Genomic DNA, 27,296 nt, shown 5'->3' with positions numbered 1-27,296 from the left:
CTGTCGAGAGCGAAAATATAAGCTACGAGCCCTCTGAAGCTGTAGCGACTTTATAACCCCGAAGACTAGTCGCCTGATGCGACAGAGTTTTGTACGGTTCAGTCAGCTCCGGGGAGCGCATTCTGCGATGCTAGAACTCTGCTGTCTTCTGCTGGCAAGGTGAGACGGCTGCTTGGAACGCGTTTTGCGTCTACGGGGTTTAGACTTTACTTCATTAGAACTCTTGTACATTTTTCAAAATAGAGTTAGCTGTGGTTATAGAGAGGCTGCTCTGAGAAAAGAATGGTTCTGGACCGTTATTAGGAAGGTTTCAGAGTATAAAAATTGAGTTGGTCGTGTACTAGAACCATGAGTAGTGGTAATGGTGGTGGGGGTAGTAGTAGTAGCAGTAGTAGTCTTCGTCGTCGTCGTCGTAGTAGAAGCAGCAGCAGCAGCAGCAGCAGCAGCAGCAGCAGCAGTAGTAGTAGTAGTAGTAGTAGTAGTAGTAGTAGTAGTAGTAGTAGTAGTAGTAGTAGTAGTAGCAGCAGCAGCAACAGTAGTGTTAGTAGTAGTAGCAATACTAGTAGTAGTAGTAGCAGCAGCAGTAGTATTAGTAGTAGCAGTACTACTAGTAGTAGTAGTAGCAATACTAGTAGTAGTAGTAGTAGCAGCAATGAGTAGGCAATAGTTTTAGTTGTATTATCCCTTGTAGTAGTAGCAATACTAATAGTAGTAGTAGTAGCAGCAGCAGCAAGGAGTAGGCAATAGATTTAGTTGTATTAGTTCTTGTAGTAGTAGTAGTAGTAGTAGTAGTAGTAGTAGTAGTAGTAGTAGTAGTAGTAGTAGAACTAGTAGTAGTTGCAGTAGTAGTAGTGGTAGTAGTAGTAGTAGCAGCAGCAGCAGTGAGTAGGCAATAGTTTTAGTTGTATTATCCCTTGTAGTAGTAGCAATACTAATAGTAGTAGTAGTAGCAGCAGCAGCAGCAGCAGTAGCAGTAGTAGTAGTAGTAGTAGTAGTAGTAGTAGTAGCAGCAGCGACAGTAGTGTTAGTAGTAGTAGCAATACTAGTAGTAGTAGCAGCAGCAGTAGTATTAGTAGTAGCAGTACTACTAGTAGTAGTAGTAGCAATACTAGTAGTAGTAGTAGCAGAAATGAGTAGGCAATAGTTTTAGTTGTATTATCCCTTGTAGTAGTAGCAATACTAATAGTAGTAGTAGTAGCAGCAGCAGCAAGGAGTAGGCAATAGATTTAGTTGTATTAGTCCTTGTAGTAGTAGTAGTAGTAGTAGTAGTAGAAGTAGTAGTAGTAGTTGCAGTAGTAGTAGTAGTAGTAGCAGCAGCAGCAGTGAGTAGGCAATAGTTTTAGTTGTATTATCCCCAGCAGTATTAGTAGTGGTAATAATAGTAGCAGCTGCAGTGGTATCGGTTTTGCTAGTCGCAAAAAATATATTAATAGGAGCAACATGAATAGTAAGAGGAGCAGGAGAAAGAAGAAGTGTTCTGTAAGAAAAAAAAACTATTTGGACTATTCACCACGGAATGACGTGATGACCTTTTGCCCGGTAAAAATAGAGCATTGCCATGTCCACATCCTGACCAACGAACGTGTTTGTGCCATCAGCGGTCATTTGATAAAGGTGGACCTGAGGCCATATTGGACTAGAATTGAGAGAGAGGGAGGTGCTGATACGGCTATATAGTACTTCATCGCTAATGCAGGGGAGGATGAAAACATTAGAAACTGATCTGACTGACTGGCGCTCGGTGTGCGTTGGTCGATGAGGATGGTCCGTGATAGAACAGTCCAAGAGCCAGACAATAACGAGTAATCATTAACTGCGGAAAGATTTGCAGTTTTGGCCCCTGTATGGTCGACGTCAGCTCTGTCTTCAACAACACTGCGTGCTTTTAGTGAAGCTTGAAGAGCGTAGAAGCCTAGGAATAAAATGATCTAGAACTGCGACGTCCTTCAGAGATGACACAAATTGGCGGCAGTAGTTCTACTCGACTTGAAAATGTGTCGGATGGGCTGACTGACCTTGTATAGACTGTTAAAATTACTTGTTTAGGATACATAATGTGCAGCAGCCGCTGCACTCAAGCGACACTTAGTGCAGTTTCTAGGCGCGCGGCAGAAGCGGTCGCTATCGAACTACTCAAGAGGAGACGCTGACGCCGTTACTTGGCTGCTCATGCACGTGCACGTGTGGCATTACTGCAAGCCTACAGGTCGCTGTGGGGTTGGTTGGTAACATCTTTATCGGACCCACTTCAGTGGATCAGGTGAGGGTGGATGAAGGGGGAGGGGGATGAGCAGGACGGCGATGGGCCCTGGGGCCGCTCTAGATGTCCGGGCCCTGTTAGGACGCGGCGACCTCCAAGTCCCAGCCCACGATGCGAAGCTGTAGCTCCGCTTGTGAACTGCGCAGAGCAGCTTTCCATCGCTCCTGCGATTCCATCCCTTGAAATGGAGGTTTCGGTTTGTTTGGGCAATTTTGATAAGTATGTTTAAAATACGCTCTGGTGCTTGGGCATAACTGACATGATGGAGATTTTCTCCCTCTATATATGAGGGAGAATAGGAAAGGGGACGTCATGGTGGCGATTTGAAGTCGACACGATACGACCTGCTCGGTCTTGGTCAGGGAAGGCTGAGGAAGGGGCAGATTTGGCGGGCGTTTTCATAATGCGTAGTGGTGTTCTGAGAGGCGAGGAGGCGGCCCCTCGCACTGCGGAACGAAGGCAGGCTGTCCACTGCCCGGTTGACGAGAGCTGAAGCTTGCTTGTGGGGGGCCGCGTTGGCCGGGTGTCCGTAGTGCACGGGGGCCTAGAGGAGGGTGATGTGGCGATTGGGGGGGGGGGGGGACAGATTGGAGGTTGATAGCGGCCGGGGCGTGGATTTTTTATTTCGCAAAATTTCAGATGGCTATCCTTGAACCGGAAAAAATATATTTCTTTTGGCGTACATACGTGTTGTGGGAAGGAAGAGAGCAAGCAAGGGCAAGGAAGGAACTAGGCGGGGAAGACGTTGGACAAACAACTTCATTAGGCACTGTTCCCCGGTGGCCAAAGATACGCATGTGCCAGAACCGATATAGCCCGAGCAAACGTTGCATCTTTTGCACCACGCACACAGGAGGTGTCGGCAAGCCTTGTGTGTTTTTCTTAGAGATAAAGAAGGAGGAGGAATAACCTCAAATCAGAATGGAGTGGCTTTTATATCTACGCTCTGGAGACGGTCATGATAAAGGGGTGAAGCGAGTGCAGGGACCATTCTGCTGAGGAGCTTGCAGATAAACCATTCATGTTCTTGGCGGGTTAGAGTCTAGCCCGTGTCCGTGATGAGAGTGATGCGTTGCTTGTTCAGGCCGTTTCGGTTCTGGAGGAAACGTCTCTCAATGCCCTGTGGAATTGTGTAAAAAAGACTATTAATCCAGCGTCGTACCGTCAAGTGCTGTGTTGTACTCGCATGTTTTATTTTTTTCTCGGTCTTCACACATTGGGTGTCACCAACCAAGTCGCTCAACAAGGCATCGTTCTACGTTATATGCGAAACTGTTGACACCTTATATCTATACTACTATATATCTTTTTGAGAATTTTGCAGAATGTGGATGTTACTGATCTTTAATTCTTCGTACGAGCCACTGTCATGAAGCAAGGCTTCAAGCGTTTATGGCACCCACCAAAAAAGACCCTTCCGTGAGAACTTCGCGCGATTTCCCCCTTGCACGAGCAGCGATCAGTCGTGTGATTGAGTGAGATGCCGTCTTGCCGGTATTCAAATTAAAATTGGTCAAAATTCGCCATTTTGAATGAAAATGTCAACTTTCTCAGCTCAGCGCTGTGCTGGCCGGGAAGCGAAGCGCTGCAGTCGGCTTCCATCCCTTCCGTTCAACGCGCTGAGAGCGCCTCTGATAATGAAGTGAATGGTAAGTGCTTTGGCCCGACCTAATTAGCGATGTCAAAAGCAATTTTTGTGTTTGTTTCCCTCCTGTTGCATTGCCACATTTTCATTTTATGTTATACTGATGCATTCTACACCCTTCTTTAATGCCCTCTGGGCCCTGAAGGTACTAATATAAATAAATAGATAAATAAATAATAAATAAATAAATAATAAAAAATAAATGAATAGTATTCAGTAGTGCTGCTTTGGTCTGCGACATGTACAACATTCTCGGAAAAAAAAATTTGAAAATTGAGAAATTGTAAGATACTGTGATTGAAATATTGAAGGTAATGGCTCATTCTTCTGAAATGTAGCAAAATATTTCTTTTAAAATGTTTCGATCGATCGCATCGAGCAGTTAAGACTGCCATAGAAAAAGAACGGACAACGTTTTTGATGATAGGAAAAACCTTAATAGAAAAAAATACGAGACTGCCATACAGTTTTCTGCGGACATATTTATCGTTATAGTGAAATCTTACATTATATGAAAACATTGCGTTCATAAACGGCTTCCCACCAAAAAATGGTTTTGTCCAAAATTGTAGGGTATGTTTGGCATGTGTGTACAAATAGATCTTTTGCACTTGTGAGAGCTTAATACTTATTATGTCAGGTATGCTACTTTTCTTTTAAAGTATTTTATCGGTCTTGTAACTATTCGCCCCCGCTCTCCAGCAAGGACATCTGAATCCACTATATGAATTTTAATGAATAAGCTAATGTAATATAGCATGACATGTTATTAGGAGCACTTTCTTCTTCGATGGTATATGCTTTAATAAGCTCATTTAATGCTACGACAGAAACTACCATATAATGTCCGGCTCTGCCATACCGTAGCCAAGTTATGTCGGAGGTCCCACTGAAATGTTAGGTTGATCAGTGACATCATAGCGAAGTGACGTTAAACAACCAGCTAGCGCTGAACTCCGTAGATTTTTTGATGGCATCAGGGAAATTTTTTGTTTATGAACGCGCTTAATTACATAGTCCCCCTCGCAACTCGCATATAAAGCCTTAATTTACCTGATCTCTGCCTCTTGCTCTCTTGTTAAAACTTCGCTGTTAGTACACTATTTTCTCCGTTGAAGTGGCTTATAAAACACCAACTGCAATTAGCAGGTTCTTGGTATGATTTCGAATATTCAGCGTAGAGTCCTATTTTAGTTCTTTATACGCGTGTATCTTTCTGTTTAAATATAATTAAATGGCATAGTGAGGGACTAAACTTGTGCCGTACACGCAGCATTTTACACAGCAATGTGTTGAAATGTATTTATATAATTAGCTAACATTCTAATTTTCTACTTGTTACGATTGCGAATGTTTTTATGCGAAAGCCATTTATCGTATCCCATCTACCAGTGAATAGAAAATTTTTCAATTTAGCACAAATTGTTTGGTGTGACGGGCCTCCCTTTAAGTCTTACCGCCTGTGTCCTATCGTGTTTATGTTATATACAGCATGCTAATGTATCGCATACGTGAGTTGCAAGAGCTTGACTCCTAACTTGGCGATTATGCTGATGGCACTATAATGCTTGAATTGCTCTATTTAACTTGCTTTAAAAGAACGAGTTCTTATGATGGCTTCCTTACAGCACTTGGATCACAGTGTGACCTGAAGCGAGTCGAAGACCGTTTCGACTGTCACCCGGAGAAAGGCGCCACCGAAGGCTCGTGTCTCGACCGGGGATGCTGTTGGAATATGTCCGGAACTGTCGCAGGAGCAAATGCGAACGTTCCCGTGTGCTTCTATCCCAAGTACTACACCGGTTACGGTGTAGATTCCATCGACTTACACAATTCTGGTGCCCATATCGCATTGACCAGGAACACGCCGTCGGGCATCGATGACGACGTGCAGACTGTTGACGTTGATGTCACCTACTACGATCAAGACATCGCCAGGATCACGGCAAGCCTCGTTCACTTCTTTTTTTGATTTTGAAAGAAGGAGAGAATCGGTTTTAAATGGTTCTTAAACCCCTCTTGCAAGCACCTGCAAGTTTCCTTTCCTTTAAGGACATACGGGGTCCTCCGTTTTCGATTAAGACTCAAATGTGTCTTATTTCTGCACCCAATAGCAATTTTTTTTTCCTCGAAAACGGGCGTTCCGAGATGTATTTTGCCTCCGGAAATAGTGGAACCGAGCTACCATGCGTGAACGGTAGGGGCCCAATAAACATATAAGAAAGGCCTCCATTAATTGTTGGAGAATCAGCCTTCGTTTTTTTCCTTCGGTACCGGTTTCGCATTTGTCCCCCACATCAATACGTAACTTCCGGATGAGGTAAAGGGTGAGAGTGAGCAACTTAACGCTAGAATAATAATAATAATTGTTTTTTTGGGGAAAGGAAATGGCGCAGTATCTGTCTCATATATCTTTAGACACTTGAACCGCGCCGTAAGGGAAGGGATAAAGGAGGGAGTGAAAGAAGAAAGGAAGAAAGAGGTGCCGTAGTGGACGATCCGGAATAATTTAGACCACCTGGGCATCTTTAACGTGCACTGACATCGCACAGCACACGGGCGCCTTAGCGTTTTTCCTCCATAAAAACGCAGCCGCCGCGGTCGGGTTTGAACCCGGGAACTCCGGATCAGTAGTCGAGCGCCCTAACCACTGAGCCACCGCGGCGGGGTGAAACCGAGATACCATAGGTTTTTTTTTCGGGATTCTTGTCTGCGCGTGTTGCATGCAGCGCGTGTTGCATGTTGGACAAAGAAAAATCTACAGAATCACTTTTTGCCTATGTGCCATTAAGCCTGATGTCATCATCATCATCATCATCATCATCATCATCATCATCATCATCATCATCGTCACTTGAATCCCTCTATCCAGATCGGCGACGCCACGCGATTGCGGTACGTTCCGCCGCTACCGGAGATACCGAACAAAAGATTCGCAGGGAGGACCGGCTACAAGTTGAAGGTTTCAACCAGTGGCGTGCTCCGCATCCACCGATTAGGCGAACACAACAAAACCTTGTAAGTTACCGTGTCCTCTGATTGGGCAACGAGATGCGTGACATCGGCGTTATATGTATTCGGCGCATTTCCTTACGTTTCAGCATAAGCAAACTGTGCCTGCCACACCCTTCTCTTGTACATACAGTTGAGAGTAAAAAAAGAGTAACACAGTTGATCTATACGGAAACGCCAATAACAAAAATGGCAGGCCTTGCCCAATTCATAGTCATGCTGGAGGTTCAACAGAAGATCATCGCCTGCGAAAAATTTTATTTACTTTCTACATTTTTTCCGCCAAGCCAGTCGTCGGTCACCTGTGCTAATCTTTCTTGAGTCGCGACTATATGTTGCGTCCTTATCAAACGTCCTCACGTTTTGGAATTTGCTGTTGGGCTGTGTAACGGAGATCTAGTGGCGTAGCTGACACTGCAAGATTGTAAAAGAGCACGGAGAAAAAGCCTGCTTGCCATCCATAGATTTGGAGCGCCACGGATGGCATGTAAGTTGTACGAAAGGGTCCAGAAACAAAGCAGTGGCCTGGAACTTAAAAAAAGAAAAGAATTTATTTGCACACTATAGTATAATGTGAAAGGAAATGGCAGTGCGTGTGACGAAGCGCTATACATTAACCGGATATTTACTTGAGCCCTCTTGGATCTTCAATGTATATGAGTGAATAATTGCAGGCCCTTTTTTATTGCTTTAAGAAATATGTGTTTGATACTCACTGAACGAGCTAGCAGATGTTGAAGCTGCTGTCGAAGTGCAGACAAGTGAGAAGCTGTCTATGCGGCTTCACTTAATACTGAGCGATGGAGTACTACATACCTTTTTGTCTTGTTTTATTTTATTTAGGAACCAGTAAATTACCTTCCCTGTCAGTGGAGTGAATATGAAAGGAACTTCGCGTCTGTTTGCGCAAAATTACACCGCGCTGTATTCATTACCAAGGCGACAACGGGGGTCAGTTGGTATTTCATAGCTGTGGTATAAATGTGCTGAGTGTCTCGTATTGTGATTTTAAAACTCAGCGCATTTGTACTACACGTGTGGTTTCATTAATCGATCACAAAAAAAAAAAAAGCTGAGGGGAGGAAAACTGTCTACCGCAAGTTCCGCGTGTTATGCCTTCTGTGTCTCCGAAACAAATGTACAGCAGTTCGTTAAACCTGCTCGTTTCTAAGCTCCTTCATCTCTAGATGCAAATTTATTTATTTGGTTTAAGTACTTCTATTTTTTAACGCGACAGCGTTGAGGTTTCCGTTGTGCAGAAATTCTGGCATCGTCGGCGTTTTGAGCGAAAAATCCCCGGAGATGTGACAAAGGTGGGCCACCTAGGTCACGTGACCTTGCGGCGTCACGCACCCTGCCCATTGTATTATCAAACTGCCACCATGGGAGGTGGCAGTTACATTAATGATTTGTCGCTAGAGGTTGCTCGGGTAGAGTAGCCTGTGTTTCACCAGCACCACGGGTGGCAGCACCTGCCATCGCAGGACAGTGGCGCATCGCTTAACAGCTGCACCACTGCGCCAGGAGTGGTATGAGGACTTCCAGTAATCCATGAATGTTAAGTAGATAATGACCAACTCCTCGTATACGGGTATTAACCAATTAACACTTAAAGCGGAGCTCAAGTGTCCTCTCCAGTTTTTGCGACGCTTTTTGTTACCAGAAACTCGTCCATGTAACACGTCGGTGTTGTTAGAAGAAAAAGAGTTTCACCGCGTCGCGTTTCTTTTAGGTTTCATGTGGACCTGTCGCGCCTGGTGTTCACGGAATACTTCCTCCAGTTGTCGACGTGGATGCCAACAAACGTCGTGTATGGGCTGGGAGAACAGTGGACTTCACTGCGACGGAGCGTCAACTGGACGCGGTACCTCATGTTCACCAGGGACGGAGCACCAAGGGTAGGGTCATAAATACAAAGCTGATCCATAGCGACCGCTGGGGAACAGAAAAAACAAGAGACACACAAATGTATGCGGACACTTGATCGCTGAGTGTCTGCTTCCTGTTACTGTGTGTGAGTGTGTGTCCCATTTTGCCGCTTCTCGGTCTGCCCTTCAAAAGAATTCGTTAACTCCTTCAAAAAGGCCATTCTCATAAGGCTTCGTATTAGTCCAGTGTAGTCAGATAAAACCTTGAAAATAAATTAGATTTAAATGAAGAGAAATGCTTCAATTAAGGAATTTACTCATTAGCATCCACCTGAGCGTAAGCATACTTAGTTTCAAAAGGAGCGGCTTCTCCCGGTTAGGTGATGGCCTCGTGTTCGAGTCCCGGAATAGGACAAATTGTTCTTCAACTACGAAGCGTCTGAAAAGGCTGTATAGCTTTCCTCTGTAGCCGTGTGGCTTCGTTTCGGTGGAGGGTAATCAAATGTTCCCTTAAGGATTCGCATTAAGCGTGTAAAAACGCTCATATAGGAGCAAGCCATATGTTTTTTTTTTCAAGCTTTTGCTTGGAGAAAGCACGTTTGGTCGCCTGTCACCAGTGAACTATGTCTAGGACACTATGTAGCTCTGGTCGAGGCAGGAATTAAGCCATCGATGCCTGCTATACAGTCTGAACCATGAACTATAAGTGGCCGCATGTCGCGCGGCGAGTTAATGCGAAGTGGGGCGCTCGGTCCGTCTATTCATGAAGAAAATGCACTCCACCCGACTGTGAGGAAGGCGACTCTGAAAACTTGGACCATAATGCATGATGATGCAGAGCTGCATTAACTTCAACTTAGTCAAGCCTCTGCCCAATGATGCGGTATATCATTAATGCGAGAGCATTACGAGGACCGTGACGGCGAAAATTGTCCGGCGTCGGCTTCTGTGGGGAATTCTCTCTTTAAGGGGAATTCCTGCACTTCGCCTGCCACCATTCCGCTTACTATAACACCGGCTGTAATGAAGCAATGCCTATTATAACAAACTAGCTATAATGAAACATTGGCTATTATAAAACTCCGGATATAATGAAACATAAGCTATAATGACACACCAGCAATATCAGCTGGCAAGGAAACTTGAGTGACAGGTGACAGTGATTGGGGTTCTAGTGATAATAGTGGATTAGTGAAGTTACAAGTAGCGTTAGCGGTTGTAGGCTGCAGAACTATAGCATAAAGGAAGATAAAGTAGTGGAGAATGCTCTCGCATTTCCTCTGCATCAATATAATTGATCGCCCCTCATTTTTTTTTTGCTTTTGCGAAGTGTCTCAAGCTAAGTCCCCATGATAGCGAGATGAGTTCTTAAGTAGCTCAACTTGCTTGATTTCTCTGACAAGACAATGTATACCTTCTTTTGTTCGGTACACTAAAGGGGAAACTCAAGAAAAGTGTTTAGACCTGCAACATTTTTGTTGCGCTTTGTATGTCATGTATTCACGAGTCGCACAATTAGACGACATTCTAATATTCACGAAGTCTAGGTGAGAACTTTCGTATTTATGATCAGGACGATTATGATTATACACATTTAGATATGAACATGCCACACCGTTTTGCAAACAATGCATGCCGGGAATAACAATTCATGCTAATCACGAACCTGATACATCTGTACAAAGAAGAAATAACTTTTTCCCTCTGATGTATCAGTATGAATTCACGTTTTCGCCTATATACTGCACAGGTGAGCCTCTGATGTATGGGTTTACGCACATGGCGTCGTTTTACATTACGCTAGAACAAATGGCAACATTAGATGCTTCAGGTTTCATTCTAGACGGCATTTTTCTCAAATTATTGAGAGTGGATTAGTAGTTCTCAAGTTCAGGCCTGAGAGACCCAATTCATAGGCATGCATGGCGGCAAGTCCCAGTTATATTTTCAGTGATCATAGAAAATAGCGTGCCCTCTCTCAGCTATTGGTTATGGAGTGTGATCGACCAAAGTTGACTTGTTTATTCTGTTAGAACTTCTCTTTTCCTCGCTTGTAATTAACAGTGGTGCTTTATATCTGCTGACTTTACCGTTAGCTTGCCACCGGATTTAATGGAGATAATCTGACCGCACTAAATCTCGTATACTCACTTAGAGCAAATTTTATCACTACTGTTACCCAGCGTATGTTTACGTTGTCATAGAATACCATCCTATGCACCTTGAGATTTACCCTGCTTCGTTTATTCCATTATCCAATTCAGGCCGATGTCAACCTCTACGGGGCGCATCCTTTCTACGTCGCAGTGGAAAAGGGCGGCTCCGCCCACGGCGTGTTTCTCCACAACAGCAATTTTATCGGTATGTTCCTGCTTATCCATTCTTGAAAGCGCATCCCTGCTCTTGAACGCACAGTATCCAGGATTGAACGAGATCAAGGATATGAAAGGGACAGAAACAATATGACAAAAGTAGCAGTATGCGAGCACAGTTGACAATATGAATTAAACTGCGAAAGACGACGAGCAGTAAAAAAAAATCAGATATTACAGGTGCTTAACGGGATGTGTGATCTTTCAATCACAATGTAGCACAGAAACTGGAATAGAAAAGAGAAAACATCAAACTTAGTAAAACAAAGCATTTCTCAGATCTGAGAAAAAAGATTAAGGGTTCCCCGAGACAATGTCTTCTGGCAATTAAATCCACATCATTCAGTGCTTTTGTGTAGTACGCAATCATGATCGTCATGAAATCAATTAAGTACTCATCAAAAGAGAGGTGTCTTCGAGTGCTTTGATATTACTTGTATCCTGCTTTCTCATCTTGAGCATCACGCTTGCGAATTTCACAATCCCCATAGCTCCGTGTAATGCCATGGCGCCGCGAATACATTTTGTTTTTCTTTGTTAATCTGAGAATTTACCTGTAAACGTCATACGTATCATTGTGTCCAGAAAAATGTTCATTTTCTCTTAATACAAACTAAAAGATTATTAAGTTCCGCTCACACAAATACGTTTGTAATCGCGGTTGCCCCCGCACTCGGTGCTATTCTCCTCAGCTTCGTTTCAAGCCTTTTTCACCAGCCTTTCTGTTTTAATTCAAACCCTGAGGGTGTTAAGAGTAAAATTATTTTATAGTTATCTTTTCAGGCACTTCAACTGTCGTTGTATTGAAGTGGCCACTGCATCCTGTTGTATACGCAGGTTAAATTTAGATAGAGGTCAAATAGAAGAAAACAAGCATGCGCTGTAATTTTGGAGCGAGCTGAGAAATGCAAGGGGTTCAGATTTCTTGGAGAAGTTAATTAATTAATTATTTATTTAATTCGTTCATTCATTCATTTGTTCATTCATTCATTCATTCATTCGTTCGTTCATTCATTCATTCAATCATTTATTTATTCATTCATTCATTAAATCCCGAGTAAATCCCTACGACCTTCTCTAGAGCTCATATGCAGCCTTGGGATGTGGATATCGATTAGATGTTTTTCCCAATGTTGTTGAGAACTCCCGTGTCGTTGTCGTTATTCTGATCACTATGGCGGGTTTCCCGATAATCTCAAGCAGTCGGCGAGTGGCTTTTGCTGAGGAAACCCGCCTTCACTCTCACTTCGTTCAGCGAAAATCACTGACTGTCTGACTGTGGAATTCAGAAGCTTCTATTTCGGGACGACTCCGCGTTTTCACATGATTCCAAACTTCTAGCAACTGGGTGGACCATGAATAACCACGCCGAAAACTTGAGACGTGACTGCATGCCACAAAAAAAGGACATTGGTGTGTTCCGTGGGTATAATAGAGTAATTGAAGAAAGATATATAGAGTAATAAACTCTCTGCGTTAGAAACATCAAACTCATAGCGCCTGATGGAAGCATCTTTTTTGTCAGAGGTTCTCCTCCAACCGACGCCTGCCGCTACCTTTCGCGCCCTGGGCGGAGTGCTCGACTTCTTTTTGTTCACGGGCCCTACCCCTGGTGACGTGGTACAGCAGTACCAGCGTGTGGTGGGCTTCCCAGCCATGCCGCCTTACTGGGGCCTTGGCTTCCACCTGTGCCGGTACGGGTACGGGTCGCTCAATAGGACACGACAAGTGATGGAGAACAACATCCGAGCCGGCATACCACTGGTGAGATTACGCTTTCAGTGTTTTGTGGCACGCTCCACACCAAATGCCGCTCGACAGTGCGATGTCTGAACCAATCATTTCGTATCCCACGATACTGCCTGTTGCTTCGAATTTGGATTTTGCAGGTATTTGGGCCCTGCTTACTATACCTGGCATACCAGAATATACAGCCGCACTGATACATTCAGGTCAAACAAATACCCTCTCGTAATCCTTGGATTTGCTGTGACTTTTCAGTAACACGCGACGCAAGCTCCTTAAGCTCAGATAAGTGCAACTTACTGCAAATAATGAAGATATATATTGCGTTTCTACCATCCTTTGGGAGTCGGCTTAAGGGTAATTAACACGTAAGAAATAAAAGAAAACTTTAGAGATCACTGCGGCGACCCGCATTGGAGGAATGCGAAAGCACTGACGCCTCCACGACACACGTCGCCTCTCTTTGCTTTCTTAATGAGACCATTGACGTTTGCTTCTAATTAACTAACTAATTAATCCATGTCAATCAAACTTTTTGTTATAATAATTTTCACTCATCAAACACATTTCAATCCATTTAAAACTTCATTTTCACTTCTTTGCCTATTTTCCAACTATTTTGTCATCCACGGCTGTTTTCCCGTCCACTCACTAATCAACGTCCGCGCTATTTTGGGATTGTTTGACATTATTGGCTGTAATTAATAAATAACTAACCATCTTATTGACATTAAACTTTTCGCGCATCATCCTCACATTGTACTCTATCGATCACAATCATTCGCTTGATGCTACTTCTTCTCAGTATGTAACAATCACTCCGGACAAGTTTTGGTGACACGCTTTGGTGACACCACCCCGTCGACATAGCCGAGAAATGCTTTCGCATTAATAATGCCCTGGCAAATTGACAATTGGACTCTTCATAATCGAAGCTTGACCTGTTTAACGCGCCTTGAACAGGATGTGCAGTGGAACGATATAGACTACATGGACAAATGGAACGACTTCACCTACGACAAAGTGAAGTACGCCGGGCTGCCGGAGTTTGTCGCGGACGTCCACGAGGGAGGGCGTCACTACGTTATGATGTTTGTACGTACCTTCACTGTTCTCTTCCCTTATTTTTAGACTGTTTACACTGTTGGTTGTCAGGGGTGATGTTCTTTATGACAAGGATGCGCACTTGATGTCAGTTTGCTTTTGAGAGAGCATTTTTCATAGTTTTAATAATAATAATATTAATAATACTTGGTTTTTGGAGAAAAGAAATGGCGCAATATCTGTCTCGTATAGCACTGGACACCTGAACCGCGCCGCACGGGAAAGGATAGAGGAGGGAGTGAAATAACAAAGGAAGAAAGAGGTGCCGTAGTGGAGGGCTCCGGAATAATTTCGACCAGCTGGAGATCACAGTTTTCTTAGCAAACTTCCTGTTAAACGAACACATCCGGCCACTTTTTTTATTTTACGTTGATGCCATTCAACGTGCCAGAGTTATGTCCAACACGACCCAGTCGCAACTCAAATTTACCGAGGACGTTAGATTCATGAGTGAAATCGAAACAACAAAAAAAGGTCTTCTTGCCTCAAGTAAACGTAAGCAACCGGCTACCGAACGTGGCTGTCTAATTAGCTGCACATTCTTACGCAAGCTAACTTACCTAAAAAACATTTCAGCTGAATGGAGCGCATTTATCGTTTTGCGCTGTTCTTAAACTTTTTGCTCTGTAATGAAAGCTCTTGTGTCATTTGTATGAACGGTGGTTTTAGCCTTACTGTGAATTAGTTTGCTTTTTTTTGCCTTTAGGACCCGGGCGTCAGCGGAAGCGAAAGGCCTGGCACCTACCCGCCATTTGATGATGGGCTCAAGATGAATGTTTTTGTGAAGAACGTGACCGGTGGAATAGTATACGCCAAGGTGAGCTAACGGATAACGAGCTTTAGTGTTTGAGCGCTGCATTTAAGAGTCTTACGTCCGACCACTGGAGTATCCGAGGTCGAATTCATTGCTGTGAGGGTTCTCTTGTCCGTGGGGTGTGCACAGATAAGTAAAAGACATCATGGTTCTGTGGGGAAATGCTGTACTCGACAAGTATCATTGAACGCAACGCCAAAATGACGAAGTGGTCAATGTCGAAAAAAAACGTATCTTTACGTCCAAGAGCTACTCGGTGAACTTTACGGGAGGCTGTAGGTGAGAGCTTTCGAATAATTGATCTTCGAATTTTCAGTGAAATCCCTGCGTACGGGAGTTCTTGCCTTTCTTCTCTTTAGAAAAAGCTTTCACTGCCTAGATGATGGACAGTAAGAGTACGCGCAGTGAAATAAATGAGCATAATAAAACAGGCTTAATTTATTTTATAGAGTTACATACCAGAGCGTCTCAGGCTATCGTAAGAAAATAGAACATATTAATTGTCGATTATGAAAATATGACTGCTATGATGTAGCTTGGTGTGGCGTACGTACCAAAAAATTATTATGCTGCGGCAAGCGGTGAGGAATCTCGGAGCGTCCTCGCGCAGTTCGAGCCGCTGAACCCACACGCCTTATCCGGTCAATTTTTGTGGCAAATATAGAAGGCAGTTGATCCAAGCAGCTGGATGGTTCACGCTGAAATACAGTGCAAACCGAAACGTCTCCGTGAGAGAAAGAATCACTCTTTGCATAGCGTTGTGACCCTGCTGACTTCTCCGCAGGTGTGGAACAAAGTGAGCACCGTGTTCCCCGACTTCACACACCCCAATGCGACGGACTTCTGGAAAAAGCAGTTCCAAAGATTCCACACCACTGTGCCCTTCGATGGAGCCTGGATCGTAAGTCATGGAGCCTCAATTGCTTGAACAAGCATTACTGCTGGCTATCTGCATAAGCACTGGATGTAGCGTGTTCTGCTGTCTGCATTGCTTAGAGCCCGGCCGTCTCGCTCGCTGGTACGTGGATTGCTACATCTATATCAATTTAGAAAGAACAGACGAGAAATAGCCAAGGGACGGAGACAGTTGGATAAGAGCGGCGTACTGAGCAAGCGGGAGGAAAGTCAGTTGCTAGAAAGATCGTACTGCATGTGGGGCTATGGCGTCGCAAAAGAAAAATAACCAAAGCACACAGAAGATAGCTTTTGAACGAACATCTTGGCTTTTAATTGGCTTTTGATTTCGCCCAATTAGAGCAGTTTCGCTCATCACGCCAAGAAGCGGTGTTTCTTTCAGCTCAACATCCCGCACATCTGAAAGCAGGCTACGGCGACCTACATTTCAAGACTAATCACAACTGTGTATGTCATAAGGCAGAACTGTTTACCGTAAAGCGGAAAAACGAGCAAACATAACTTGGAGTTAAAAATGCGCCGGATCTGCGACCACGACCTGCGGGTCAGAAGCAAATTTTTTCTTTGCTACACGAGAGGCCGGTCTGCGAAGTAACCCTTAACAATTTTTTAATTGTTTTTTTTGGGGGGGGGAAAGGAATTGGCGCAGTATCTGTCTCATATATCGTTGGACACCTGAACCGCGCCGTAAGGGAAGGGATAAAGGAGGGAGTGAAAGAAGAAAGGAAGAAAGAGGTGCCGTAGTGGAGGGCTCCGGAATAATTTCGACCGCCTGGGGATCTTTAACGTGCACTGACATCGCACAGCACACGGGTGCCTTAGCGTTTTTCCTCCATAAAAACGCAGCCGCCGCGGTCGGGTTCGAACCCGGGAACTCCGGATCAGTAGACCTTAACAATGCTGAAATGCGTGATTTTGCTCGTCGTGCTTGGCAGTCGCACGAAGCTTAGCAGTTGTGGGCTGCATTTGCTTTCGCGAACACTGCGCGTTTTTTTAAAGCTTTCCGCATGCGCACCGCTTAAGCTTACGGGCGCTATTCGCAGGACATGAATGAGCCGTCCACGTATTACAATGGCCACAAGGAGGGATGCCCGTCCAACCAGCGAGTCGAGCATCCACCGTATGTCCCGGGTAAAGACCCGCTCTCCATCCACACCTTGTGCATGAGCGACCAGCACTACATCTCGTCACACTACAATGTGCACAGCGTCTACCCGCAGCTGGAAGCCAAGGCCACTTACCAGTGAGTTTCCCGCTGAAAATGGCAGCTTTCGGTGGTTGTTATTGTTGTTGCTGCCCTCAGGTGCAGTGGCACATACCCGCAGTGGGGGATTGGCCAGGTTGCCTTGCACACTCAAAGAGAAGTGACACATTGGCGCAATTAAAGTAGACATGGGTGAATTTTTGTTAAAGGAAATGATTTAAAAATTTTAATTAACAAAGAAATCTTCCTGATGAAATTATGTAATCACGAAGATAATTGCGCACCGGTTTTAGAAGATATTCTCTGGCGCTTGGTGGAGTACTGGCCTGTTTCACCCGGTGAATTGGACGAAGGTGACAAGTGACGCATGTTCTCTTGCGCTGCGAAACTGAGAAATGAACTGCGAAATCATTTCGACGCATTTCGCGTTTCCATTTCCGTTTCGCACTGCGGCGAAGCCACGCTGAGACTTCGTTGTTCCAATGGTCACTTCCTTTAGCTGAAATGTTAATGCGCTTACTGGGTAGCTAGGGGACTTAAGGTACAGAAGGGTTATTTTCGCATCCGCGCAAAAATGAGCAGGGATGGAGATTTTTTTAATATGTTTTGGTTAAGATAATGGTAGTAGCTTTGACATAACTTCAAGTTGAACAAAGTGAGACGAGCAATTTCAAGGCACCAGAGAATACGAAGCCCTCAACGAAAAATCAAATGTTGTGCGGGAGACGAAAGCGTAATAGACCCCTTCAACCTCCGAGAACAGCGCTGTCTCACTGCGCTCTACTGTGTGTGCTACCATGCTATCATAAAGCAGCGAAGTAGAACGTGTCCCTGGGCTCAGGAGACGCCTTGCGCGCACCTTAGTGAGATGCGCTACACGGAAAGAACCATCCCGTTGGCACGGGAAGCTGCTCAAACACCGCCAAAAAAAAGAAAACTGTCCTTCTGCAGGTGTCCATTGTCTTCTTATTATGTAAGATGTCGGCCGACGTCATCACGCGTTAAACCGTTGGTTGCCGGCATTTTAATAAAGTAACTCTTATCCTAAGATGTCGGTGGGCAACTGGCAAGCACGTGTCCACCATTCTCGGACAAAAATTTTGAATATTGAAGAATTGTAATATACTGTTATAGAAATATCGAAGGTAAGGTTCCATCCTTCTGATGTGCAACAAAATCTTTCTTTTCAAGTGTTGCAATCGATCGCATCGAGCAGCAAATAAACGCGAATATAAAAAAAAATCGCGGCTGCCGTTGAGTGGTCGGCGGATATATTGATTGTTACAATTAAAAAGTGTAACTATTCCTCACAACTTAATAAGAGAGGTCAAGCGCAAATAAACGGACTGAAATCTTAGAGCGTTTTTCTTGCTTGGCCTATATTGTTGTAGAGAATCTTCAGAGTGCGCTGTAGCAATATACTTAGAACTTGGAAGTTGGCATGTGGGTCCACAGAGGACACAGATGACAACGCGGACGACCCAGCTGCCGGAAACCATATCGGAAGATCCGGCGTCGGCTGAAAAACTTGCTCCATAGATGGTGATGTCCCTGTTTTGTTTTTTCACGCATCATACGCGTGACCACTGTGTCACACAAACTCGTAGTTTGTTGACTAAAAACTTGCGGTATCGCTGAAGCTACAGCTGACATCAGCAAGTCAGGGGGTGGAATTATCTGAAACATAAAGTAAGAACTGATCACGATTGTTTAACATCCATGACCTCGGCACTCGATAGCCCGGGAAATGAAATATTGCATTATATGGAGAAAAAAATTGCGTTCATAAACTATTTCCCGCTCAAAAATGTTTTTGTCCAGAATTGCTGGGTGCGAATGTTTCTACCAACAGCGCTGAAACTCAACTCTTAACACGTCCGTCCACTTTTCTGCCTGCGTCGTTTTCTACCGGTCGTTTTGTGAACCATCATTTATTTTTCCGTAGGGAGGCAGCTTATGGGGGTGACGCGAAACTGTAGTATTGCCATGTCTCGTTGAGCGCTCTTTCGTTCATTGCTTTTCCAGGGCCTTGGTCGAGATCCACCAGAAGCGTCCGTTCATCATTTCCCGGTCCACCTCCGCAGGCCAGGGTGCCTGGTCAGGCCATTGGTCCGGTGACATCCTGTCCAGCTGGAAAGACCTCAGGCTCAGCATTCCTAGTATGTTGATAATACGAGCACTTATTTTTTCTCAGCAGTAGTAGCATTGGTCACGTCGTTGTGCGAACTAAGCTCCTCAGCCAATCATGCAAGGAGTTGCATATCACACAGAGAGCAAGAAATGTAGTACACGTGGTGTTGTATATTCTCTATCTTGTGCTGTGCCGCCGCGGTGGCTGAGTGGTTACGGCGCTCGGCTGCTGGCCCGAAAGACGCGGGCTCGATCCCGGCCGCGGCGGTCGAATTTCGATGGAGGCGAAATTCTAGAGGCCCGTGTACTGTGCGATGTGAGTGCACGTTAAAGGACCCCAGGTGGTCGAAATTTCCGGAGCCCTTCACTACGGCATCTCTCATCATAGCCTGAGTCGCTTTGGGACGTTAAACCCCCATAAACCAAACCATCTATCTTGTGCTATCCATAGGGCTCTACTGAGCTCTGGGGTGCAGTTTCCCTCTCATAACTGATGCCAGATTCCGAAGTTGGCAGGCTCATACGTAAATCTTCCTGGTCAGGGGCTGAGTGTCAGAAAGTTCAGAAGCAGGAATGGGGCCGCACCTACCGCCTTCGCAGCCATCGAAGAACTGTCATTGTTGCCTATTTAATGGGAACAGCACAGCGAATCCGCTGTTCATCGGAATGTTCGCATAAAAATACTTCCGGACCTCTCGACTTCCGCACTCTCTCCACATTTGCACTCAGTGACTCAGTCGCCAGATAGCTAAAAGTTGCAGTTAGAAAGAAGGAAGTATGAAGATCATGCCGTTAGAAATAACGAAAAGGAAATAATAAAAACGCAATACTTGCGAGACAGGCCATAAAAGCAAGCGACATCTTGTCCCCACTTTTCGCAGACATCCTCAGCTTTGGATTGTACGGCATTCCCCTTGCCGGTGCTGACATTTGTGGCTTCAGGGAAAACACTACAGCAGAGTTGTGTGCCCGTTGGCAAGTCGTGGGTGCGTTCTATCCCTTCTCAAGGAACCACAACGACCTACGCAACAAGGTAAGCAAATGGTCCTGTTCATTCGTCGCAGAAGTTCGGCACTGAACGTTCATGACATTGCACCATCCCATACGGTTTGTCTTTCACTGCAGAAATGAAAAAAAAAAGCACCAACTTTCCTCATTCATAACAACCTTGGACTTCTCGCGACAGCTATCGAGAGGGAACATATTTCATTCTATCCAGGGGAATTCTAACCGAGGGGAGTTTAGAAATATATTGTTGTTTTTTATTCTGGTACCAGCTATAGTTGTGTGCAATGTATGAAAATCATTCATTAGTTGTAGGGCGTTTTCAAACATTACCGACTTTTCTTTTTGTGACAGAGATAGCCACACGCGTATTAAGAGGAGGGGATAAAGGTTGGGTCGGCCTACCACCTGCGCGAGATATCTTGTGTTGAACAATCGTACTACACAACCGTGTCCAATTATATTCTTATGCTTTTAGCTAACTGCACTGACGATAGAATGTGACCAGTAGCACGCATATGTTCCACTCTTACCGCGCAAAAACGACTACCGCAGGACCAAGACCCGTACAGTATGGGAGCTGAGGTCGTGGATGCTGCCAAGTCTGCCCTGAACGTCCGCTACGCTCTGCTGCCGTACCTCTACACGCTGTTCTACAGGAGCCACGTCTACGGCGAAACAGTGGCCAGGGCTCTCTCCTTCGAGTGGGCGCTCGCTTTTTATTTTTTTTTTGCATTTCCACTCTGGATAAGTGCATATTTTGCGGTTATATCTCTCAGTGCTCATGAGTGCCTTATACGTCCGTGCTGGTTAGATGACACGACGACGCATACTTTTTCGCTCTTTTGAGTTTAATGAAAGTCTTTTTAATGAAGAATTTTAGCCTCTTGTGGACTGCTGCCTACGTCATGGAAACAGCACTTTTAAACTGTTTTCTTTTTAGTATACATGTATTCTTGAGTTAGGCACCTTACTTCATGTTACCGTAATTCGTGTCGAACATACAGGCTTTAGGTTTAATTTTCTATTTCAAATTTCAGTATTCCTTCCGAATAAGTTTCAATTTCCATCTCCTTGCTTTTTGTTCTTGAGCCTGCAAGGACTTCATGTGCTAACAGCTGAGCTTGTACTATTGTTTGCAATGTATGTTTTCAGAACAGACGCGAGAAGCGTCTTTGCAAAACAAGGCAGTATACTTCGCTGTTCTTACAATCATCATAGCGAAATATGAGATGCGACGTTGAATAACTTTAGCTTTCCCAATGGCTATATGTTTTCTACATTCGCGGATAGGAATAAGTAGAGCACACTACCACGTTCCAATCCCGTTAATGAGCGTCAGCTGCAGAAATTACTTGGCGAGTTGCAAGGAAAGCGTAAAAAACGAGGTTTTTATGTTGTACATTGTTGGAAACGTTCAGATTTCCAGAGGACCCCAAGACGCATGACATTGACGAGCAGTTCATGTGGGGATCGGCGCTGCTGTTTTCGCCAGCTCTGTACGAGGTGAGTCGAAGCCGCGTTGCTTTTTAGAGGCTTAAAAAAAAAACTAACCCTGATAGAAGCGTAGGAAAAAAAAGTTTTTTATGCGGTCGCTCTACCGTGTTGGCGGTGGGAATTACTTTGAAGACGTGGCATTCTAATGGGCATTCTAAGGGTGGCATTCCCCACCCTAGCCCTTGCTAGGGTGGGGAATAGGCAATGCCAGCCGCTCTCATTTAGGCTAATCGGTCCCGATCACGTGCTAAGGGAAGCGTTCATCCACCTTTAGAGGTGAGCTCAGCCCCTTCTCGTCATCGAGTGGGACCGCACAATGCTGCCATTGCAGAGCAGTTCAGCGCTACTCTGTTCCGGCGTTTAAACCCTCTTCGCATACAAAATTTTGCCGACGCTTGCCGGATCTTGAATCCTCCAGCATCACCAACCGCTTGTGGCACTAATTCCGGCGAGAGAGCAAACTTCGGTTCATGTGTTCAGATACCGGTCAGACGCAACATTCTCAATGTCCGCTGCAATCCCCCAGTATTCCCTTCAGATCCCTCGGCGGTTACAATTTCGACTAACCTGCATCCCTCCATTACGATGGGCCCCATTTTCAGCGCGCAGTGTCCTCTTGGCAAGAAAAAAGTAATAATCAATTATAATAATATAATTGGTTTTGGGGGAAAGGAAATGGCGCAGTATCTGTCTCCTATATCGTTGGACACCTGAACCGCGCCGTAAGGGAAGGGATAAGGGAGGGAGTGAAAGACGAAAGGAAGAAAGGGGTGCCGTAGTGGAGGGCTCCGGAATAATTTCGACCACCTGGGGATCTTTAACGTGCACTGACATCGCACAGCACACGGGCGCCTTAGCGTTTTTCCTCCATAAAAATGCAGCCGCCGCGGTCGGGTTCGAACCCGGTAATAATCAATAAATTTCTATAAATTTCTCTTTTTTTCTCTCGCGGGATCGAAAAGTTTTTCTCAAATTCTCGGTATATTTTCGCCCTGACTTCTTATCTCCAAGTACAGTCACTCATTTGTAAGAAATGTTTGCGGTCAGCACTCTATTCGATGCATCTAAGATGTAAATATATAAGCAAATTAATCAGCACCGACACACCACGTGGCAAACTGGGTACAAAACCGAAGGATCTTGAACATGCGTGTCTTCATACGCAGGCACAGAGACAGGTGACTGCTTACGTCCCCAAAGGCATGTGGTATGACTTCTACAAGGGACGTCAGTACAGGCAAGCTGCGGGCGACTACCGGACCTTCCCTGCGCCGCTGAATCAGGCAGGCATCCTGGTGCGTGGCGGTCACATCCTCCCCATGCAGGAGCCGGCGTTAACCACCACGGAGAGGTCAGTGCGAAAAGGGCATTGCCAGAATGTACTAACCTCTGGCTGTGGGTAAAACGGATTGGCTCTGACTGCTATTGGAATCGCCAGAAAAAAAAATAGTAAAAAATTGGCCCAAAGACACCTGGCGAGTACTACGGAGCAAAAGAAACAATTTCGTACCATTTTTTATAACTGCTTTGTTTTAGGGTACTTGTGTTCTACTTAAGCTAAGGAGAGCGCAGAGACCTATGGTAAGAAAAATGGTAGATGTAACGTTAAGAGGCAGGAAGAGGGCAGGGGGGGGGTCAGGGATCAAACGCGGGTTAATGACATCCTAGTCGAAATGAAGAGGACGAAATGGGCTTGGGCAGGGTATGTAATGCGAAGGCAAGACAACCGATGGTTGTTAACAGTAATAGACTGGATTCCAAGAGAAAGTAAGCGTAACAGGGGGGCGGCAGAAAATTAGGTGGGCGGATGAGATTAAGAACTTTGCGGGGATAGGGTGGCCGCAGCTGGCAAAGGACAGGGTTAATTGGAGAGACATGGCAGCGGCCTTTGCCCTGCATTGGGCGCAGTCAGTCTGATGATAATGATGATGATGTTATTAATAAATACAACATTATTTTACCCCTTCGGCGCTATAGGCCGCATATTTTATTGTTCTGTAGTGCTGTCTTTTGCTTGTTGTTCCTCAAGTAAATATTAATCGAAGGGGTAACAAGTAACGACTTAAAATTGAACAAAATTTTGTTTCCATTCCAGCCGCAAGAACAACATATCGCTCCTTGTAGCACCAGATGCTCGAGGAAAAGCCGAAGGAATGTTGTATTGGGACGACGGAGAATCGCTTGGTAATTTTTTCTTTAAATTGCACGTACTAATTAAGCGAAACTATCTTAATTTTTCGCACAATGTTCGTTTCTCCTTAAACGCGTTGCAGTTTTATGAGAAGCAAGATATGTTTTGTTCCACAGATGCCGTACAGAAGAATATGTACAGTCTGTTCGAGTTTACCCTGGCGAAGGTGAGCCACGGATGCTATTTTTCATGCAACGATTAACGAATTTTTGCATGGCAAAACTACAACTGGGCACGCCTTTGTGCAATGCTTAGTATTATTTCTGTCACTTTGGCTTCTTTAGCTTGCATCGAAAATCTTATTTACTTTAAGAAAAAAAAGAGCAGTTGTAGCTTTTTCAGTACTAGCCCTCTTTCTCTTGGCGGGATAGCTTTGTCGCTGATAGTGTACTAGTGTACCAATAATAGTGTACTAGTTTAATGCACTTGTCCTGCACTCTAAACAGAAAGGAGTAAGATGGGAGTAAGCTATCCTCTAGCGTACCCCCTTTTATAAAAAGGGAGTGCGCCAGAAGACAACTTACTAACTTTTTACTCCCATTTAGGCGTATTCGTGTTCAGAGTGTAGTGTACTTGATTCGGCACTGAGGTGCAAGAATCCCGATACAGGCACGTATATGTAAAGGTTCGAGCCCAACACGGGCCCATTGCTTCAAGCCTCTGCCAGCACGGATCCAACAACTTAAAATTCGGATCGCTTAGGCCTGACGAACCATCACAGTTCCGGTCCGGTGCTCCCTGCCCGACCATTTTTATCCGGAGTTTTTGGGGTAGCCTCGAACCCCATGCACTGCATTACTATCGCTTTGTTTTTAAGTTGGGCAAGCCCGTGGCTTCGATAAGCTCAGGACTTCGTTTCTTCTTTTTTGATGGCCAACAATATTACCAGACCAAGAGAAAAAAATAGATGTTTCTTGGAGCCCAGTGCCATTGTAAATGCTCGCCAAGATGGCTGATTTTTAGAAAAATGCATAGGCCAGTGTCTGTTGAACTCGAATATTTGGAATTCATGTTCTGCGTTTCAGGACCTGCTGGTCATCAACAATGTTAAGAAAGGCAATCCCGATAAACTGATCCTGGGAGATGTCATCATTTTTGGTGTGTCGGAGCAACCCACCTCGGTCTCTATCGCTGGAGGGCATTCGCTCAATTTCACCTACATGCGCCGACACGAGGTAAGTCGACTGTCAGATCTTTCGGACCTAGAGGAACACTCAAGGCTATTTCATGAACCGTTTATACGGGTACTTTATTAAAAAGGAGGGCCTGACAGTTTACGCATTTAAATCGTATTCAGCTGGTTGAAGCGCGCTTTATATACGCTTCAGCTTATGCAGTGTAGTTTTGTTGGGACTTTTAGTAAACATTTAAGTTGCAGTTTGCATAGCTCTTGCTACCAACCTGTTACGACCCTACAGGGCATGCTGTGTTGGCGATTAATAAATACGAAGACTAGAGAATAATAACACGGAAGAAGGCGAACTTGTATTTGTCGCAAACATGCAACTGTATTAAACGGACTGTAAGCTTCTTGCACATAACTGAAACAAAAAGCACGGTCATGTGCTCTTCTAAACGCAGCATGATGGCAAGCTTAGTTTTTTTTTACGTTTCGTAAGCTGCTAATAAATGTCATCACTTTTTTATTTTCACTTGATTTTCTTTCTTAATGTATGCATTCTCTCACACAATAATGACGGCAGTCTGGCAGCCAGGAAGTCAGTGAAAAGGCTTCCAACTCCTTTTCTTTAAGGGGGGGGGGGGGGGGGGGGGCTCACTCGCGCCCACAAAGAACTGAATGACTCAGAGGCGGCGATAGCAAAAAGCGTGGTCGGTGGTCGTCGAAGAGAATGCCTGCCGCTTTCGGCAGCGCTCAATTTAAAGCTGGCAAGAAAAAAGCGCCAAAACTACAAAAATCTACGATCGCCAAAACTACACCAAAAAGTGCAACAAAGTGAGAGCAGTTGCGCGTGGCTGCGTTACTTCGAGATAAGTCTGGTTGCATCTCGCGTCACGAGGAAGTGATAAAGCCGAGTGTCGGCGGCTTTAGACAACAACAGTACAAAGATCCATGACAATACTATTAATCAAAGCGCAAGCACAGAGTCAGATTTAAACATTTCAAACTTGCTTGTGACATTGAAGTCACCCCCAACTCCGTGCATTCAAAAGACGTCAAGTAAGGTATGTTTGCAAATGTATAGAGGAATCTACCCAAGGTGGAGTACATTTGTAATAAGGGAGTAATTACTCAATGTCATCCAGCTCTATAGCTGTAAAGCTTTCTTTTGTTTCCCTATGTCTGCGCTTGGGTGGATGCCAAAGAGTGATTACTCCCTCGTTAAAAGTAAGGTATACGTGTCGCCCCATTTATGCTCTTATTCATGTTTTTCTTTCCCCTCTTCAGGTGCTGGCTATCAGTGGCGTTGGTGAAATCCTGAACGAAGACTTCAGCATTACCTGGGCGTAACGCCCCTTCTCGCTACAGAAAAAAAAAAGCCAGCATTTACGCCATTTCGCTACCTGCCAGTGTTCCTCGTGAAGATTCGGCAAATGCCTTAGTTTTAAGGGACTGGAGTCCTTTCATTTTTAGTCGCTTCGTTTCTACTCGCATCGACTGCACAATAAACTAATGCCCCCCTGATTAGTTTGGACTCGCCCAGTCTTCCCATCGGATGGTGGGACTCATGAGTCCGAGCATATTTTCCATCTTTCTGGAGAGGCGAAGAGGTGAGTAAAATCGCTGGGCTCGTTGGGTTGTACTTCTTGGGGTTCAATAGGGTGAAGTTTTGGGCCAGTTGGTCCGGCATGTTGAAGAAGGAAGAGAACAGCGACTTGGTACAATATTAGGGCAGAAGAGTAGAGCTCAGCACAGTACGAGCAAAGCAAGTGGAGAAGTTCGATAAAAAAACGATGACTCCGCATTTTGTAACGCTGCTGTATGCTTGACTTAAAGGAAGAAATTTGTTTCCAAATGACAGGTTTATATATATTTGTGTTCCAAACAAAAACCTGACATTACAACTAGAAGACATGGAAACTGTGCTTATCCGGGACGCAGCTGCGTAACATTTAGGAAAACAGTTCAATTCACTGCATGGCATTCAGAGGTTGCCCACAAAAATCTCTGATCACCGCTTTAGACCAACTGATTTTAAGCGCTCCCAAACCCAAGAGCCTTGGTCTAAGCCATTATAAGAGATGGAGGGAGAGGAAAAGAATAAGTTTTATTAAAGAAAATAAAGTGAAGATATCCTTTGCAGGATGGCCTCTAAGTACAGTTGCCCTCTGTAGATAGCCTTGGACCGGTTCCGGAAAACCAGGGTGATCTGGCTCAAGGTCCGCGGCCCGCAGGGTCTCCTTCCAAGAGGATGGAGCGGGGAAGGACTAGAGGGAGGGGGGGGGGGGGATACCTAGCTTGTGGGCACGCCCGTACTCGGTGATGCAACATTTTGGAACCTCACGCGTCCGAGCATGTAGAAGGTAAACTAGGAGCTAGCGTAAACAGCAAAAGGAATGTCGACGCGCGGTGT

The 27,296-nt window shown here is 44.9% G+C and overlaps 1 protein-coding gene across 1 annotated transcript; it reads left to right on the top strand.

Moving 5' to 3' along the window:
* LOC144128879 (lysosomal alpha-glucosidase-like) lies at nt 1–26,410 on the top strand. Its single transcript, XM_077662652.1, has 20 exons — nt 1–159; nt 3,815–3,909; nt 5,534–5,850; nt 6,778–6,923; nt 8,650–8,815; nt 11,050–11,146; nt 12,683–12,921; nt 13,867–13,998; nt 14,714–14,824; nt 15,606–15,722; nt 16,780–16,979; nt 18,966–19,099; nt 19,952–20,103; nt 20,631–20,779; nt 21,497–21,581; nt 22,739–22,923; nt 23,668–23,756; nt 23,880–23,929; nt 24,789–24,938; nt 26,171–26,410. Exons 1-20 carry the CDS (start codon nt 77–79, stop codon nt 26,231–26,233), a joined length of 2,760 nt encoding a protein of 919 aa, XP_077518778.1. The 5' UTR covers nt 1–76; the 3' UTR covers nt 26,234–26,410.
* The last annotated feature ends 886 nt before the right edge of the window (nt 26,411–27,296 follow it).

This window comes from Amblyomma americanum, chromosome 4, assembly GCF_052857255.1.
Source record: "Amblyomma americanum isolate KBUSLIRL-KWMA chromosome 4, ASM5285725v1, whole genome shotgun sequence".
Taxonomy (NCBI): Eukaryota; Metazoa; Arthropoda; class Arachnida; order Ixodida; family Ixodidae; genus Amblyomma; species Amblyomma americanum.
Note: the sequence above shows the minus strand (reverse complement) of the source record. Positions and strands in the feature narration are given on the sequence as shown.

Coding starts and splice junctions, on each gene's coding strand:
- LOC144128879 (XM_077662652.1), top strand. CDS start 77: ATGCGACAGAGTTTTGTACGGTTCAGTCAGCTCCGGGGAGCGCATTCT. Junction 23,757..23,879: donor GGACGACGGAGAATCGCTTG/GTAATTTTTTCT, acceptor TTTGTTCCACAG/ATGCCGTACAGAAGAATATG. Junction 23,930..24,788: donor TCGAGTTTACCCTGGCGAAG/GTGAGCCACGGA, acceptor TCTGCGTTTCAG/GACCTGCTGGTCATCAACAA.